This window comes from Marmota flaviventris, chromosome 6 (genome assembly GCF_047511675.1).
Source record: "Marmota flaviventris isolate mMarFla1 chromosome 6, mMarFla1.hap1, whole genome shotgun sequence".
NCBI lineage: Eukaryota > Metazoa > Chordata > Mammalia > Rodentia > Sciuridae > Marmota > Marmota flaviventris.
The window spans coordinates 114,855,701-114,869,586 of record NC_092503.1 but is presented as its reverse complement, the minus strand read 5'-3'; the positions used below and the strand labels follow the sequence as shown (position 1 = coordinate 114,869,586).

The following is a 13,886-nucleotide window of genomic DNA, read 5'->3' as shown; positions in this document are numbered from 1 at the left end:
TTCCATCTTTCACCTAAAATATAGCATGTAGTTATTTTTTTTTTCCTGGTTTTTGGTCATGGATGAATAAAGGTTTTTAATCACTGTTCTATTAAGGTAGTCTGAAAAATTAGTTCATCTTTAAAGTTAAAAATTAAAGTTTGGGAGGGTGGAGGATGGGAAAGGCAGTGGAGCACAACAGACACTAGTATGGCAATATGTAAATCAATGGATGTGTAACTGATGTGATTCTGCAATCTGTGTATGGGGTGAAGTTGGGAGTTCATAACCCACTTGAATCAAAGTGTGGAATATGATATGTCAAGAAATTTGTAATGTTTTGAACAACCAACAATAAAAAATTAAAAAAAAAATTAAAGTAAACCTTAGCACTCATTTTACTTTCAGCATGATATTTCGGCTGTATTATTAGTAATAGCTCCAAATTGTTAACAAAACAATATCTGAAAATTGGTGAATAGATCAAAATCACATGGTTTACTTATATAGTGGAATTCTTCTTAGCAAGGAAAAGGATTGAACTTCCAAGGCACATCCCAACATTAATTAGTTAATTAAGCCAGTGTCTTGTATTTTCTTTTGCTTCAATTCTGATTAAATATCAGACAAAATAAAGGAGCAAATGGGCTTACTGAGGACTGTGGTAAATCAGCACACCATTGAGCTTTAGCTGATTGTAACCATGCAGAAAAATGGGCCTCATACTACAAAATTTTGCCACTTTAAAGAGAGATGCTGGAAATTTAAAGAGAGATGCTGGAATTTCATGTGAAATGTCATGATTTTTAATTGTTAGTGACTATTTTTTAAAAATTAAATTGCTGCTGGGTGTGGTGTCACATGCTTGTAATCCAGTGGCTCAGGAGGCTGAGGCAGGAGGATCCCAAGTTCAAAGCCAGTCTCAACAACTTAGTGAGGCCCTACTGGGGATGTGGCTCATTGCACTCCTGGGTTCATTCTCCAGTACCAAAAAAAAAAAAAAAAAGTAAATTTCTGTACAGGCCAAACTAAAGTATTAGTAAAGATTCTTCTTGGTGGATGGAGAATCTTTGAGGATTTCAGTCAAGACAGTGACATGATCAAATTTGTGTTTTGCTGGAGGATGTTTATAGCAGTGGTTAATTGTTTTGCATGACCTGTGTGTACCAGATGCTTCATTGACGACAGACAGGATCTGTCTTGCTTAATCTTCATGAGGGTAGTCATGAAGATGAAATAACTGGTCCAAGGTCATTTGGGTAGTAAATGTGGTCTCTCTCCTTCAACCACTGTGCTCTTTTCTAGGGTAGCAGTAGCAATTCCAATTCTTTTAAATTTTCCTTGAAGGACTTTTTAAACTTTTTGGTTTTGGTGCTGGGGTTGAGCTCACAGGTGCTTAACCACTGAGATATAATCTCTAGCCTCCCCCCCCCTTTTTTTTTAAGACAAGGCCTTTCTAAACCGCTTAGAACCTTGCTAAATTGGCCAGGCTGGCCTTGGACTTGTAGTCCTCCCGTCTTGGCCTCCTGAGTCACTAGGATTACAGGTGTGTGCCACTGTACCTGTCTTAATTTCAGAGGGTTTAAATCAGTGTCTTCTAGTTCTCCCCTTTGAGTAACACATTTTCTCCAGGTTAAAGAAATCTAGACCTCAAAATCTGACACAATAGATTGAGGAATGAAGACAGCAAGACAGTATCACCCAATTACTTGGCACAACTCTTAATTATTTGGAGAGAGTGCCTTTAAGAAAATAGATTTTTTTTGAAGGAAAAACCCTATGAGTACTAAAATTGATAGTATTTAAAATTGAACACAGAACTTATCTAGAGTGTGAAAACCTCTACTTTCAGGATCTTTTGAAGAGATTATTCCTGCGAGGAAGTTGAAGAATTTTTACCCGGGGGTGGCGGAGCACAAGGATATTTCCAAGCTGGTCCTCCTGCTTTCTTCCTCTGTGAATTCCTTAAGAAAGGTGGCCCAGGAGGCCCTGCAGGACTTTGACAAGTACAAGGCTCTCTGGACAGAGGACCGAGACATGAAAGTGAAGGTGTATTTCTGCTACTTGGGATGTTGTTTGTGCTCTGTTGGTCTCTTAATGCTTGAGGGGGATCATGAAGACAGTGGTAACGACAGGAACTCATGAGCAGAGGCTCAGAACCCATAAGTAACAAGCACCTGACCGGTTGTGGCTGGTGGTAATTTTCCCACTGACAGTTGGAGGCAATTAATAATAATGAGGCTCTGACAGATTTCACTGAATTCCCTTAAAAACTGAGTGCCCATTGTGTGCCAGGAACTGTCTAGAGGCCATGTATTCAAGTGTGTGTCACTTTTATTTAGACCTCGCTGACTGGGTCTAAATAGACCTAATTCAGGAGACTTAAGGAAACTTAAGAACTCTGAATAAAACTGGTTATTCACCATGGGGTGTGAAATTCCTTCACTCTCCCAGGACTACCAGGATATCCTGTTCTTTCCCAGGCCACTGGCCCCAGAACACATACAGTATACAAATGCATAAATAAATGCAAGTTTTTAATTTAGTGATTACAAGTATAAGATTGATACTGTTAAGAAAATAAATAAAAATTAACTGTTGCCTACTGCAGGAATTTTTGGCTAACAACCCTTCTCTGACTGAAATCAGATCAGAAATTCTGCACTATGCTACTTTCGAACAGGAGATTGATGAGTTGAAGCCTATTATTGTTGTAGGTGCACTTGAATTGCATACAGGTAATTAAAATTTTTTAAAAATATTTGTAATGTGATGTATTTGCATGTTCACATGAAATGCTATTTTAGAGCAAGCAGCTATGAAGCAACCTTGGTATCATGTTATAAATGTTAAATAATTCCAGACCATCCGTATTCTTCACATGCATGTACACATTGCGTAGGTGGATTCCTCAGCTCGCTATTGAACAACTAAAACAGCGGGTGACAAACTCTTTTAGGTTACTGTGAGGAGGGTGTACATGAGATAAGGGTCAAATCAGTTTGAAGTCCCTTGAGAAGTCCATCATCCTGGGATGATGTGACAATCATTTAAGTATGTGAGATACAAACCCCGAGCTGACTATTGCTTACTATGGCGAGGGAGCGCAGTGATGATCAGGCACACTGTCCCCAGAGGACTGACCAATGGTCTCAGCATGGAGTTCAAGGATTATGGATCTAGGTTAAGCTCATCTGTAGAAGGATGCTTACCTACTCAGGTGAGACCTGTTGGTTGGTTGGTTGCTTTACTGGTGTGTCCCTTTGGATGAGCTGGCATTTAGGAAGGAGGCACCCTGAGTGACTTGCAGACCTCTGAGGTGAGTGGGTCTACGGTTTGAACTGGTCACTAAATGGTTAACCATGGTACCAGGACAATGAATCTGTCTTGACCATGTGGAAAGACTTCATTGTCAGCTGATATTTATTTTACACCAACTATCCACCTTCCGTAGCTTTTCAGATCTGCCCTCAGGTAATCAACGTTGACTGTGGCCCTTGGGTTTGACTCCTCAGGTTACTCGACTACTTTAACCTCCATTTCCTCTGCTGGCGTTAGTGACAGTAGCCACTTCATTAAATGCCTTCTGTGAGACATTATAATAGTCCCTGGCCAACAGTGGGTGCTCAGTATATATTACATATTATATCTACCAAGAAAGGACTTAATCTGGGGAAGACTCATGCAGACTAGAGGGGCTTAATTAGCTGGAAACGAGGAGCTGTAGGTTAGGGGCATTAATCACAAGACCTCCTACTGCAGCGTTTTGGAAACTGTGTGTACAGCAAATTTTAAAATTGCTAATTGTCTCCTCATCATGATGCTGTGATCCTTAATATGAAAAACAGTCGTAGCCACAGTGCTGTGGTGGATGAGGGTGCTTGTTTCTGGACAGAGGAAACTAAACATTGGAAAGGTGACACCTGCTATAAAGAAAGGGGAGGGGGGCTGAATTCCTGGGCCTGAGGAGTGAGAAAAGAGGCCCTGACAGGGGCCTGAGGTAGGATCTCAGTCCTCTGCTGTTGGGAGTTGGGGGTGGGGGGACTGTGTTTCAAACTCAGCAGAGCTGGGGAGAAAGGAAGCATGGCTGAGGATTGAGAAGGTAGATTCCAGCTGTTGGGATTTCAAGAAACAGCACTCCACTTGAACAATGTAAAGGAAAAAAGCCTGACTCCTGGAGTCCAAGATGCAGCTGGACCTTCAGAACCGGCCAGGACCAGGGCCAGTAGAGGAAGCTGAGGAGTATCCCTCTGCCTCTCATTTCTTTTTCCCTCTGACTTTTTCTGTTTCCCAGACCATGTGGCTCCTTCTCCATTCTCTTTCCAAACTCTCAAGAAGGGTCTCTGATTGGTCCACCATAGGTCAGGATTGGCCTGGGACAATCAGCCAGGGTGCAGGGCATACAAATGCTCTCTCCAGGTAGATGAGGTGGGGAGCAGAATAACATGAAAACTGGTCCTTGGCTTGGAGGCTGAAGGATAGATTTCAGTCCACTGAGGGGGGTTCCCTAGAGGAGAATGGGGAATGAGTGAGGGCTGCTAATGGAGTGGCCAGAGACAGAGATTTGGAAAATTTCCCCCACATGCCTCTTTCCCTTGCACAGCTGAGCATCCTCCATGGGAACAGGAATTAAGTCTTCACTAACCTGCCAGCGCATCTGATTTGGACTAACCACATTTCAGATGTTCAATAGCCACATGTGATTGGTGACTAGTGAATGGGACAGTGCAGTACAGAAGCCCAGATCACACACACAGTGGATTGTTTCAGAATGCAAATTACATTCTATTTTAACCTTTTTGGTCTTCATCAGAGCCAATGAAATTAGCCTTATCAATTGAGGCTAAGGCATGGAAGATGTTACTCTGTCGATATTTGAATGAAGAATACAAAAAGAAAATGTCAGACATGATAGCATTTATCAATGAATACTTGAAAAAGTTATCTAGACCTATTCGTGATTTAGATGATGTCAGATTTGCAATGGAAGCCTTGTCTGCTATCCGGGATAATGAAATCCAAATGGACATGACCTTGGGACCAATTGAAGTAAGAGACTATTGCATTTTCCTTTCTTGAAATGCCTTTTTTTCCCCCCCAAATAGAAACATACTAGAAAGGAGATTTTGTTAACACTTTTTATATATGAAATATCTTTCCTGATGTTGATGTCTTCAGGGGAGTTTCAACAATTATTAATAACCAATTGTATTTAAAGGAATATTAATATATTAATAATGCTGTTCTGTGCTAGACAGCTTTCAATAATTCTGCACTAAGATTTCATGGAAAAGGATAGCTGCACCCCTCCCATATAATCCCAGTATGTTAGGAAAGTTTTCCAAATATCTTTGGCTTTCCTTAGAAACCAGTTTTAGGTCTCACTCATGGCAGTGGCATACCACTGGGTGTAGCCCACCTAGGCTCAATAGTAAACTGTTGGAACTTAGATCAAGAAAGGATGATTTTAGAAAAATGCACTGTAGTTTGTTGTTGCTGCTATAACAAATCACCGATTATAAATTCTAAATGGTATAAAATGACACAAACTTACTCTCTTATAGTTCTAGAGACCAAAAGTACAAATATGGGTCTTACGGGGCTAAAATTCATATGACAGCAAGACCATTTTCCTTCGGGAGTCTCTAGGGGAGAGTTCATTCCTTGTCTTTTCTGCTTGTAGAGGCTGCCCACACTCCTTGGCTCATTCCCTTCCCCGTACCCTGTGGTACCATTCCTATGTCTGCTTCTGTCTCATCAGATCCACTCCCACCTCTCCTACCTCCTCCTTTCCCTTACATAGACCTTTGTGATTATATGGGCCACCTGGTTAATTCAAGATAATCTCCCCATTGATAGCTCCTTAATTACAATTGCAAAGTGCCTTTTGCCCCTTTTTGGTAATCTATTCCCAGGTTTTGGGGATTGGGATGTGGACAACATTGGGGGGAATGCAATTATTTTGTCTATCACAAGTATTTTGTGACTAATATTAGTAATAACTTACAATTTCTGACTCATGATAATAATAAAAATTAGACTCAACTTGTTTTAACACTGATTTCTAATTTCTTTGTAGACAAAGTGCTCCTTCCCTTATTACCAAGAATTGGGGAATTGGCACTCAACAGTGTCTCCTCTCGGTGCCCAGTGCTTATCACTATTTTATGCTTTCTTGACCCATTTGGAGTTTATGCTTCTTGGTAGCTAATGGACTTCATACTTCTACTACTTTTAATAATCTTAGTATTTAGGAATTTTGTATGCTGACCACATATTCCTTAAGATTGAATACATTGTTATGTATTTTTTCCTAAATACATGAGCTTTATTCTTTGGTTGACAGTATTTTGGTAAAGCTAATTGCCCATCCATCCCTTGAATCATTCAAATTTCTTTTCTGTGGAGTATGTCTACATCATCATTATTCCTTTTATAGCCAATCCCTGTAGAGTATGAGGAATTATCTTGTGTAACACTGGGACAAGGTCAAGGGGAGAGACAGAAATTAACTCTAGGGATGTTCTATTTATTTATTTATTTTTGTGGTGCTGGGGATTGAACCCAGAGCCTTGTGCATGCAAAGCAAGCTCTCTAACAACTGAGCTATATCCCCAGCCCTGTAGGGATATTTTAAAGGATAATGTGTCCCAGTGTGATCTGCCTATGTTTCCACCAGAATCACATAAGTGCTTAATAAATGCAGATTATAGAGCCTGTGATCTGGAGTCATTGTGTGGTGGGCAGTGAGAATCAAAATGTGCTTTATCTACATCTTTAATTTTGAAAACCATTCTTGTAGAATTTGCTGTCTCCTAAGATGTAGGAGTGTTTCTAGAAGGCATCTGAATTGTTTGGCAATTGCTTCCCCTTGTGGTGTTTCTGAACTCACCTGTACTCTGCAGGAAGCCTACGGTATTTTAAACAGATTTGAAGTTGAAGTAACCAAGGAAGAGTCAGAAGCTGTTGATACCTTGAGATATTCTTTCAACAAATTGCAGAGCAAAGCTGTAAGTATAAATTTAATTATTATTTTAAAGTCACTATTTAAAAAATATTTCATACTTTAAAAACATAATTGTTTTATTTCTTTTTGATACCAAGGATTGAACACAGGGGTGCTTAACCACTGAGCAACATCCCCAGCCCTTTTTTATTTTTTATTTTAAGAGTGTGGCAGAGTTGCTTAGGACCTCAGTAAGTGGCTGAGGCTGGCTTTCAACTCACAAACCTCCTGCCTCAGCCTTCCAAGCCACTGGGATTATAGGTGTGCACCACCGTGCCCAGCTACATAATTGTTTAAATTAACATTTTCATTGAGATATAATCCAATGCCATATATAGAGTTTACTATTATGAAATAGACAATTCAGTGGTTTTTACTTTATTCACAAAATTTCATAACCATCTAATTTTAGAACATTTTCATCACCCCAGAAGAAACTCTGTACCCATTAGCAGTCACTCCCCCTTCTCCCTCTTATCCCAGCCCTGGCAACTACTAATCCTCTCTCTGTCTCTGTGGATATACCTTTTGTGGTTCTGAACATTTAATATAGATGGAACTATACAACATGTGGTGTTTTGTGACTGGTTTTTCACTTGCATAAATTTTCAAAGTTCATACATATTGTTCCATGTGCCGATACTTCATTTCTCTTTCTCTCTCCCTCCCTCCATTCCTCCCTTCCTTCCTTTCTTTTTCCTTTGTCTTTCTTCCTCTCCCCCACCCCCTTTCTTTCTTTCTTTTGTGGCAGTACTAGGAATCGACCCATGGCCTCACATATGCTAGGCAAGTGCTCTGCCATTGAGCTATAGCTCCAGCCCTCCAGTACTTCATTTCTCAATGGCTAATGATATTAGGCATCTTTTTACAAGGCCCTTTTATTGGCCATTTGTTGTATCTTCTTTGGAAAAAAAAACATGAATTTACGTCTTTTACTTTAAAATGTGGTTGTACTTTTAAATTAATTAATTAATACTTATTAATTCATTTGTTTATTTATTTTTTTGGTGCTGGGGATTGAACCTAGGGACTCACACATGCTAGACAAGCCCTCTACCACTGACCCATATTTTGTTTTGAGACAAGGTCTTGCTAAGTTGCCCAGGCTGGCCTCAAACTCGGCAATCCTCCTATGTCAGCCTCCTGAGAAGCTGATATTACAGGTGTGCACCCCTGCACCCAGCTTGTGCTCTTATTAATTGAGCTGTAAGAGTTCTTTATGAATTTTGGATACAAGCCCATTATCTGATTTGCAAATATTTTCTCTCATTCTTTGGGTTATCATTTAATTTTCTTGGTGATGTTTTTCAAAGCACATCCATTTTTTTAAAAATATTTTTTTAGTTGTAAGTGGACACAATACCTTTATTTTACTTATTTTTATGCAGTGCTGAGGATCGAACTCAGAGTCTCCCACACGTTAGGCGAGCGCTCTACCGCTGAGCCGCAACTCCAGGCCCAGCACATACATTTTTAATTTTGATGAAGTCCAGTTTACCTATTGTTGCCGTTGCCTGTGTTTTGGTATTGTGTCTAGAAAACTGTGGCCCAACTAGGATTTAAATATTTCGTGTTTTATTATAATAATTTCATAATTTTAGATTTTCCATTTATGTCTCTGATTCCTTCTGAGTTAATTTTTATATATGGTGTAAGGTTATCCAGTTATCTCAACATTGCTCTTCAAAGATTTTCTTTCACCAACGAATTATCCTGACACCCTTGTTGGAAATCAACTGCCCATTAATGGAAGGGCTTATTTCAGACTTAGCTTTATTTTGTTTCTATATGTCTGTCCTTACGCCAGTGCAATACTGTCTTGGTTACGGTAGCTTTGTGCTAAGCTTTTTTTTTTTTTTTTTTTTTTTAAAGCTGTATAAAATACACATAACATAAAATTTACCATCTTATATTTTACCATCTCCATTTTCCTCCTCCCCTACGCTCTGACAACCAACATTTTACTTTCTATCTTTATCATTTTATTTCCCTGTCTACCCCACAGAAGTGAAATTATAATATTTGTCTTTTTGTGAAAGGCTTACTTCACTTGGCACCCTGCCCTTAACATTTGTCTGTTGTAGCAGGTGTCAGAATGTCTTTCCTTTTAAGGCTGAATAACCCATTTCATGCATATATATCACATTTTGTTTATCTGCTAAAGGAGACTGGACTTGCTTCCTCCTTTTGGCTATTTTTAATTTTTGAGGAACTGTCAGTGTTTTCTGTAGTGACTTCACCATTTTACAATGCCACAAACAGTGGCAATGTAAAGGTTTTAATTTCTCACCAATGTTTATTATTTCCTATTTCCTTGACAGGAGACATCCTGATGGGTGAGGTATATCATATTTTGGTTTAGATTTGCATTTCCCTAATGATAAGTGATAGTGAACATTTTTTTCATATGCTTATTGGCCATGTATATATAGTCTTTGGGGAAATGACTATTCAAGTCTTTCGCCCATTTTAAAATCAGGGTGCTTGTCTTTTTGTTGTTGAGTTGTAGGAGGTCTTTATATATTCTGGATATTAACTGCCTAAAAGAGATGATTTGCAAATATTTCCTCTCATTTCCTATTTTGCCTGTTCACTCTGTTGCTTGTGCCTTTAAAATCCTTTTAATTTCTACAATACTGATAATGATGTCCCCTTTTTCATTGCTAATGTTAGTAATATGAGTCTCCTTTCCTTTATTCTTGGTTAGTCTAGGTAAACATTTGATAGTTTTGTTGATCTTTTCCAAAAAGAACCTTTGATTTGCTGATTTTTCTCTCTCTTTTAAAAAAATTCTCTATGGTCTTTATTTGTTCTCTAGTTTTTATTATTTCTTCCTTCTGTTTGCTTTGGGTTTAGTTTTTTCATTGTCTAGTTCCTTAGGGTGGATAATTAGGTTTCCTGATTTGAGATAATTGTTTTTTTTTTCTTTTTAATGTAGACATTTACAGCTATAAATTTCTGTAAGCATTTCTGAGGTTGGTAAAAATTTACACGCCATTGGTTAAACGTTTAAAGTGAACTCTGCATTTTTTAATTATGCTGAGAAGTTTCATTGAATATCAAATAAATTGGATGCTGGTGTAAAATTTCTCATTTATGCAAAGTTTTATCACTGATATTGAAGCAAGACATAGTAGCAAGGACACAGAACGGAAATTGGGGTCATAGTGATTGCAGCTGTGCCACCAACCAAATGGATGATCTAATGCAAGTTAATGACCTTTGTTATTCAATTTCTTCATGTGGTCATTTAGAATATTCATATTTTTTATATGTGGTTGTAAGGCTCACTTGAAGTAATGCATATAAAATACTCATATTTATTTAAATACATATTCAGTATTGACTAATTGCTTGCTTTGAAAAATGCTTGCTGGCAAGTGAGCCATAGAAAGGAAACAGGGAACTCCCCACTGAGATTTAATGAAAGCCAGTCTGCTGCTGCTGGGATCACTTGGTTGATTCTTCCATCTTTTTGACTCTTGGCGTTAAAGCCCCTGGCCTATCCTTTAGTAGAGATACACTGTTCCGTACTACACTCATCATTAAACTGAATGTAGTGTATGTTCCAACCTATACATAAATGCTGGTTTTGAGAGTGGTTAAGAACAGGGTCCCAGGAGCTACACTACTGGGTTTTGAATCTTGACCTTGCCTCTTACGGTGTTGGGATCTTGGGAGAGCTACTTAGCCTCTCTGTGCCACAGTTTTCTCACCTGAAAAACGGATATAATATTAGCGTGGTAGAATTCACTGCCAGGATTGTTGCCAGGATTGAATGAGTTAATGAGGAGGATATTTGTAATGTTTTTGTACCTAAAGTAATATTACTTTCTTTGAGGAAATTGCTCCAAGCTCTGCAGCCTTGTGAACCTACTAGAAATTGCTAATCCCAGCTGTTGGTGTGGCTCTAGGGACAGCAAGTGACCTAGACTGGGTCTGTCATAGTAACCCTTTTCGTGGCCACAGCGATGGCCTGAGCTAGGTCAGAGAGCTTTTTCCAGTTACCAATTTCAGAGAAAAATGACTTAGCCTCTTGGATCACAAATGAGAATAATTTGAATCTCCTGTAGGCACACATGGGCTGTTGATATATTTTATTACAAGAGAACAGAGACATCCCTGTTCCTACAGGACACCTGTGAGAAAAGACACTTGCTGGAAAAGAATTGCAGTTTTCCTTTTTAAGATGTGAGTTTTACTCTCATGTCAAATATTCTTTTTCGTTCCAGGTGTCTGTACAAGACGAACTAGTTCAAGTGCAGCCAAACTTTAAAAGTAATCTACTTGAGGCCGTGGAAGTTTTTCGTGAAGATGTAGCAAACTTTTCAGAATCTTATGAGCAGGTAATTTAAAAATTAGCTGTGCTGGGTGTTAAAATGTTCTGTGATATGTTTGTCTGAAATGAACGGGATTAACCCTGAGAAATAGGTCCATTGTATTTAAACAATGATATTTGTATATTGATAGTGGTCTGAAAAAGAGGGTGGTTTCTCCTTTAAGCATGTTTTCCAGAGAAAGAAAGCAGATCTGACAGTTACAAGGAGCAAACCACACTGGAGATTGTGGAAGGAATCTGGTTTTGCCCTTTGTCAGGGCTGGAATTCTCAGAGATTTCCATGTAGATCTATTACCAGGTGGAAGGCTGTCAGAGACTACAAACACTGCAGTGCACAGGGCATTATGCCACCTCACTTTGCATTGTCTCTAACTCTTATAAAACCAGAAAGGTCACTGAAAATGAGAAATCAATGTCATTCCTGGCCAGTCCCACAGACTGTTCAATCTCGTATTCTGAATGATAATGTGGACTTCCTTAAAGTTGAACTCCAAAGTTGGATATAGTTTCCTAAATTATTCCACTTCTTTTAGTCGTCACAAATGGATCTGAATGCAAAAAAAAAAAGATTTAAACCCTCAATGCTACTTACATAACACCTTTTTAGTTACATGCACTAAACTTAATCTCTTTTAGTTGGATTAGTCAACATTGATTTGTCCTGCCATTCTATTGTTAAAAATATTAAAATGGAGACCAGGTCACAAGAATCCCTGAGCACACAAAAACCATTGGGCATCATAAGTGACCTTAACCTTGGTTGCTTTGCAAACGCAAGGGAAACTCAACCTGAACTATTTCTTGTAAATGTCTCTATTAAAAAAAAGCAAAACTTAAGCTGAACCAATGAGACATTTATAATTATGAATTTATAATTATGTAAATAGGGAATTTCCAGGAGGTGGAATAAGGGAAACAACCAATCAGATAATTTTTTGCTATTATTCTATATTCACTCTAGAAAAGCTCCTCCCTTAACTGCAGTGGGGCCCCTTGTGGTTTGGAATTGCCTGATTCACGAAACAAACAAACACTTTAAAATTTTTTATGTCTCAGTTTACCTTTTAAACACTATTATATTGGTTTATTATTTAGCATTTCTATAACATTCATGATTGTACAGACCACATGGATATCCTCAGTACTCTTCATTTTCCCATAGAGAATCTTCTTTGTTATTTAATCTGTCACTACATAAGTAGTTGTTTCATTTCTTTGCCTTTTTGGGAAACTATTTTTGGGGGATTGTTTTGCAAATGTGTACTGGTTCCTGGCCACCAGAGACTGCCTTCCGCTTCTTCCACGTATTCAACCTCTATGTGTCTCAGTTTCCATATTTGGCTGAACATTTAGTACAAGGGGCTGTTCTCAGGATTCCTCATTAGTTATTCTTTTGAAAAAATAGTTTTAATTAGTTATATATGACAGTAGAATGCATTTATTCACTTTGATATATCATACATAGATGGGTATAATTTCTAGACTCACATTGGTCATACAGTCATATATACATAACTGTATTAGTTATTCTAATGAACCACACATCATCATTTATCATCATAAATGAAACTCAGCAGAGCTCTTGTGGTACACACTTCATACAGGATGTGTTTCCAGTTTTCCACATCTTTTATTAACTGTGTGAAGGACCTTTAAAAATGAATAGAAGCTGGAATAATGAAATGTTCTGAAATTGAGAGTGGTCATGGTTGCACAACTCTGAATACACTAAAAACCATTGAATTGTACAATTTGTGAGTGGGTGAATGGTTTAATATGTGAATTATAACTCAATAAAGCTGTTAGGAAAAAAGTGAATAAAAATTTCAAGTACAGGACAAAATTAGACCATTTAAATGAAAAATAATGCTTATTTATTTAAAAGAAAAGACTAGCTAGATCTAGTGAATAGACCAATGATCTGATTAAGAATGAAAATGGAGATTATATTATTTCTCATAGGAAGGACCCATGGTTCCAAATATACCATCCCAAGAAGCCAGCAACAGGCTACAGATATTTCAGGTAAAACCACATTTATTTGTTACATTGACAGAGTGTGTTCTTTTTAAAGATGATTGTAGGGGGAAATTTATGTTTTTTCTTTTAATAGGAAAGTTAATGTTTAAAGTACATTCAGATTTTAATTATATCATAATCTTCAAAAGGATGTGATTCATCCCTTCTCCATGATCCTCGAGGCTCTTCTCCACAGAATTTCTCTCTGTATTTTTAGAGAACGAGACTCTGAATGTGAACTTAGTAATATTTTATTCTACTTCTAAGAATCTCATTTGATAAATTAACTGATAAAACTATAGCATAATAAAATGTATCAGCATAAGATTTTAAAGATTGGCAAGTGGGTTTCCCATGTTCCCCTCACGCCATTGTCTGGCTTCTTTTTATAACCGTCATTTTCAACTTCTCTGCTCTAGACAACGTGGTAGTCATTGGATCAGGCCAACCCATCACCCTGTTTTTCTGACTCAGATTGCTGAGCACATCTCAAGAAAAATCACACGCTCATTTGGACTAATTTTTTGCAAATTCATAGATGCT

At 38.1% G+C, this 13,886-nt stretch overlaps 1 protein-coding gene across 1 annotated transcript in view; it reads left to right on the top strand.

Moving 5' to 3' along the window:
• Dnah8 (dynein axonemal heavy chain 8) overlaps nt 1-13,886 on the top strand; it is a 276,612-nt gene that overhangs the window by 83,242 nt on the left and 179,484 nt on the right. The window contains exons 23-28 of the mRNA XM_027943662.2: nt 1,832-2,028; nt 2,591-2,717; nt 4,793-5,028; nt 6,885-6,989; nt 11,218-11,331; nt 13,287-13,349. Coding sequence (XP_027799463.2) covers nt 1,832-2,028; nt 2,591-2,717; nt 4,793-5,028; nt 6,885-6,989; nt 11,218-11,331; nt 13,287-13,349 — 842 coding nt within the window. The remainder of the gene's footprint in view (nt 1-1,831; nt 2,029-2,590; nt 2,718-4,792; nt 5,029-6,884; nt 6,990-11,217; nt 11,332-13,286; nt 13,350-13,886) is intronic.